The 5,528-nt window shown below is 41.4% G+C and overlaps 1 protein-coding gene across 2 annotated transcripts in view; it reads right to left on the bottom strand.

The window, feature by feature from the left end:
* The window catches only part of TMTC1 (transmembrane and tetratricopeptide repeat containing 1), a 337,017-nt gene that overhangs the window by 109,796 nt on the left and 221,693 nt on the right, over positions 1-5,528 (bottom strand). For both annotated transcript variants that reach the window (XM_019515485.1, XM_019515486.1), the window contains exon 10: positions 1,880-2,047. In XM_019515485.1, coding sequence (XP_019371030.1) covers positions 1,880-2,047 — 168 coding nt within the window. The remainder of the gene's footprint in view (positions 1-1,879; positions 2,048-5,528) is intronic.

The following is a 5,528-nucleotide window of genomic DNA, read 5'->3' as shown; positions in this document are numbered from 1 at the left end:
TGGAGTCCTAGCAGTCAGCTGAGGGAGCTGATGGAAGTACTGGTGGGCAAGGAAAGGGAGGGTTCCTGTGAGCTCACATCTGCCTGCTTTAGAGCTCCATTATGCAGACTCAACAGGAAGGAAGAGTCCTCCCCACCTCCCCACTGACACCGAGGGCAAGGGAAAGAGGCAATATAAATCATTGGGATGTAAAGAGATGGAAGACCTGACTTCAGATTATTGGAAGAACATGTGTGCTAAGAAGGCAGCAGTGGGGTGTCAAATCCACATTATCCTAAATTCTTGCAGTTTCCTTTGTCTCTTCCAACTGCTCCCCATGGATGGATCCCCTTAGCAAACCAACTGAGGGCATCAGGTCCTCTCCAGGACTAACAGCCTCTACCCATATGTTCCACCCATAATGGGATTACACTAAAGAAAAAGCTGAAGCTCATGCTTACATTTCCACTCAGATTGATGCTAAACTAATGCATATGTACTACTCTTTACTCACTAGATTGGAACTGTACCGTAAAGCACATCTGGCTCCCGTGTGCTGAGGAATGAATGTATTCAACATACGTTACTGTGCTGCTGTGACTACATTGGCAGGACATTCAGCATGGATTTCATGAGTAAATACTACAAGCCAAGGGTAAGATTGGGGGGCATGAATAGATGATTGAGCTAAATTCATCTGTGGTGTAATCCCAGTAAGTGTGATAGAGTTATGAGGCATGAATTTTGCCTACAAATTCTTCATATAAAATAGTCTATGAGTTCCTTGTTTTTCAGCGTGTTTTCCCTGAACTTCCCAGTACCCAGTACAGATCCTCTGTATCTGTTCTGGCCTAATGTCTGGGTGACTAGAATTGTGCTTAGTATTCCAGATGTGGTCTGAATTAACACAGAAGCAATTATAGTTTTTTTTCCCTGTTCAAAAGTAAAAGAACCATAAGGCTATACAGCTTTCTTTTGAATTGTTGGCATTAATCATGGAAGGTTTGGCCTGAAACTTGCACTTAAATTAATTGGAATCTGAGCCAAGGACATAATCACCACGGTTTCCATTTTTTAAGTAGAAAATACTGTTTATGGAGATAGGAGTGGCTTCACTTTTACACAATTCATTTCCTATTTCACATCTTTCTAAAGTTTACCTTAACAGAGCTTCATCTGCTTCAACATTGCAAAATTGACTTAAAGATTTATAAAAACAATGCTAGAGGTCATGTCATTATCTCTGATGCTGAGCAAATAAAACTGCTCTGGCCAATAGTTTACACAATAAATAATCCATTTGCAAATAGCCTACATTTAAATTTTTACCTCATAATTAGACAATTGTTGAAAACATCTGGAAGTAAATTTAATACATTTATCAACAAAATATATATCAAAATGGGCTGTTTCAATGTAAAATATATAAGGCTATAAAAGAAGGCAGCTTAGGAAACAGAAACCAAGAAGAACTATATATAATATAATATATTTTTGACCCTTCATGGTATTTGTTTTTTACCTTTATAAAGAGGCTGCTAAAACACCTTCAACACTTTCATATTTACTATGAATGCACTGGTGTTTTTAATGAAGGCAGTAACATTAACTACTAATCTAAGGAGCTGTTTAAGCATTTTCTAAAAATCATACTGCCAAAATCCAAGTTTGTCCTAGGCAAATACAGTGCTTATACAAATTACTTCATGAAGTAGAAAATAAGCCATTCTTTTACAAAGAGCGAAGACAACATAAATAATAATAATGCAAGAGTAGTAAAAGTTTTATTTTGCTTAAAAACATCTACTTCATGCAACAATAAATTGTGAGACACTTCTTATTTTAAAAAACAATGTTTTAAAAAGTTGAAAAGGAATTTCTTTTCTGTGGTCATTCCTACCTGAAAAGGGATTCTCTTGATAACCAGATTTCATTCTGTTTCACAGTTTTCCAAGAGAAGAGCAGCAGGAGCAGCAAAGCGGAGAGGGTTGTGGCAGTAACACCACATTTATTTAACCATGTACAGAGCTTTTTAAAACCATGAACAAAAAGGATACAGTACCCCATGCTGGAAAAGCAAACAGAGAGGGAAAAAGATTACAGGTTTTGTTTGAGAGTTTGTGTACAAGATTATGTCAATATTCCATGCAATACACAGTAACTTTTTTTAGATTAACTTCATTTTTCAGGAAAACAAATTCAGATTAAACAGTCCCTTCTTTTTTCCCTTGAAATCAATTCACAGCCAAACAAATGTATGTGTACGCAGTATACATTGTACTGTTATTATGATACTTAGATAAGCAATCTGCTACATCATAATACCAATAATACTTAGTAGTGATATAGTTGCTTACAGCTCTCTAATGAATTCTCTACACAGCTTCAGCAGTGTTATCATTTCTGTTTTACAGATCAGGAACCTGAGGCTAAGAAACTGAGCATCTTTTCCAAGTTCCCAGCAAGAGATATTCAGAGGCAGGATTAGAATTTAGGAGTTCTTAAGTCCTGCACAGAGAGTGTCCCTTCTTACATGTAGGGCAGTGATTCTCAAGCAGGGTGCCAGGGTACCCTGGGGTGCCACAGGAAGTGCAAGGAGATTTTTTTTTAATTTTCTGTATTCCAAGCCAAATTAGCCAAATCAATTCCAAATCTGTGAGTCAGTCCAGAACCATAAGTGGCCCTACTACTGGCAAGATCTCTTCCACCGTCATCTGAGGCTTCAGATGTTCCCAAAACCTTTGGCAGGCACCCTTCTTGCAGGCCCAACCCTGGATGCCCCCAAGTTTTGCTTGCGCTTAGCCATAAGGCCCTAGAAGCAAGCTAGGGAGGAGTCTCCTATTTCCATAAAGTGGGCATAAAGCCAAAGTTAACTATGCATTACCTATGCAGGTACTATCCCATGCCAGCAGAGCGATCTTCCCCGGGTGCAACTAGGAAGCCACCGTGGTGATCATGGTATTTCCCCTGCCAGGCAGCATACAACTACGCTTGATCTGAGCTGATAAGAGGCTGAGATAAGTGAGGGGTGAGGAGATAAACACAAAGGCAGACTCAGGCTCTCCCTGCCTAGCTGCTCCCCTGCCCCACTGCCTGCCTCCTTTGCAAGGTAGTAAGCACTGTAATAAATAAATTAGTTTTTTAAATGCCGCTTAATTCACAAAAATTTATGGAGGGGGCTTCAAGTCTGATGAGATGTTCCTTAAAACTAATAAAAAATTCTCAGAACCACTGGTGTTGGGACTTTAAAGGGGTTGAGCTGATGCTATTACTGTTTTCAAAGCTTAAATAACATGTGTGTACAATGTGCTTTGCACCAAACAGCTCTGACATTAACTATCCTGTCATTCATACTGGTAATACCCTACTACTCCTCAAGAATTAAACTAATAAGGAACAAGGAAGTTCTCAACCTCTACAATACCACAGCCTACCTCCAACCCCATACACAGCACCACAATCCACCTACTCCTCAACATTACTACCTGCCACCCCACAGCTGGCTTCCATCCACCCCTCCCAACACAGAAACATAGAAAATTAGGGCTGGAAGGGACCTCAGGAGGTCATCTAGTCCAAACACCTACTCAAAGCAGGACCATCCGCAACTAGATCACCCCAGCCAAGGTTTTGTCTAGCCAGGTCTTAAAACCTCCAAGGATGGAAATCCCACAACATCTCTGGGTAGACTTTTCCAGTGCTTTACTACCCTCCTCATGAGAAAGTTCTTCCTGAACTTCTCTTGCTGCAACTTGAGAGCACTGCTCCTTGTTCGGTTACCTGCCACCACTGAAAAAAGTCTAGCTTCAACCGCTTTGGAATCATCCTTCAGGTAGTTAAAGGCTGCTATTTAAATACCCCTTCAGTCATCTCTTTTCCAGACTAAATAAGCCCAGCTTCCTCAGCCTCTCCTTAGAAGCCATGTGCCCCAGCTCCCTCACCATGTTTGTTGCCCTCCGCTGGACTCTCTCCAGTTTGTCCACATCATTTCTGTAGTGGGGGGCCAAAAACTGGACACAGTACTCCAGATGTCACCTCACCAGTGCTCAATAGAGGGGAACAATCACTTCCTTTGATCTGCTGGCAATATTCCTACTAATGCAGCCCAGTACACTATTAGCCTTCTTTGCAACAAGGACACACTATTAGCTCATATTCATTTATTATCCACTATAACCCCCAGGTCCTTTTTTGCAGAGCTGCTGCTTAGCCTGTCAGTCCCCAGCTTGTATTAGTGCATGGGACTGTTCCATCCTAAGTGCAGGACTTCGCACTTGTCCTTCTTGAACCTCACAAGATTTCTTTTGGTCCAATCCTCCAATTTTTTGTGGTCTCTCTGAATCCTAGCCCTACCTTCCAGTGTATCTACTACTCCCCACAGCTTGCTGTTATCTGCAAACTTGTTAAGGGTGCAATCCATCCCATCTTCCAGGTCACTGATGAAAACATTGAATAAAACTGAACTCATGACTGACCCCTGGGGCGTTCCACTTGATTCTGACTGCCAACTAGACATCAAGCCATTGACTACTACCCTCTGAGCCAGTTTTCTATCCACCTTACAGACCATTCATCCAATCTGTACTTCCTTAGCTTGCTTGCAAGAAAGTTGTGGAAGACCATATCAAAAGCCTTGCTAAAGTCAAAGGTGTAAGTTGTAGCCATGTTGGTCTAAGGACATAGGCAGACAAGGTTCTTTGGGTGAATCTGATATCTTTTTAAAGCAGCCACTGGCTGCTTTACCACTCCATCCAGGAAGAGCACAGATGTAGATGCTTCCTCAGCCTGACAAAAGGCGTTTGTGCCCAAAAGCTTACTAAGAAGAATTTTTTCCAACGATTTGATTTGATCTAATAAAAGATATCAGATTTACCAATAGAACCTTGTCTGCCTATGTCCTTAGACCAACATGTCTACAACCTACACCCCTGAAACATGGATGATATCACATTTTGCCATTTGGAAAGGAAATTACACAACATGAAAAAGAAAGAAGCCTGAGTACTTCAAACTTTTTCTTCATCCTCTGTTACTAGGTTGCCTCTCATTTAGTAAAGGACCCACATGTTCCCTGATCTTCCTCTTGTTGCTGACATACTTGTAGAAGCCCTCCACTTCCCTTGTTAGCTGCAATTCCAACTGAGCTTTGGCCTTCCTGATTTCATCCCTGCATGCCGGAACAATACTCTTATACTCCTCCCTCATTGTTTGTCCAAGCTTCCACTCCTTATAAGCTTCCTTTTTGTGTTTTAACTCACTGAGGAGTTCCCTGCTAAGACAAGCCAGCCTTCTGCCATACTAGCTAGTCTTCCTGTGCATCGGGATGGTAATCAGTCTTCCTGCAACATCATGCACAGCTTTACGATCTAGCTTTCTAGTCACCTTTTTGTCAGGCATGCTGCAGACTCATCTAAGGTAGTGCTGCATGTGTTAGCTCCCAAAAAGAATCAGCTCAGCTGTAGTAGTGTGGTCCTACACCTGAGCCAATTAACTTTCCAACTGAGCAAAGCTAATTAGTCCATCTAATGGCAATGCCATATGAATGGGGT

This window comes from Gavialis gangeticus, unplaced genomic scaffold (genome assembly GCF_001723915.1).
Source record: "Gavialis gangeticus isolate Ggan-Ray unplaced genomic scaffold, GavGan_comp1, whole genome shotgun sequence".
Classification (NCBI taxonomy): Eukaryota; Metazoa; Chordata; order Crocodylia; family Gavialidae; genus Gavialis; species Gavialis gangeticus.
Note: the sequence above shows the minus strand (reverse complement) of the source record. Positions and strands in the feature narration are given on the sequence as shown.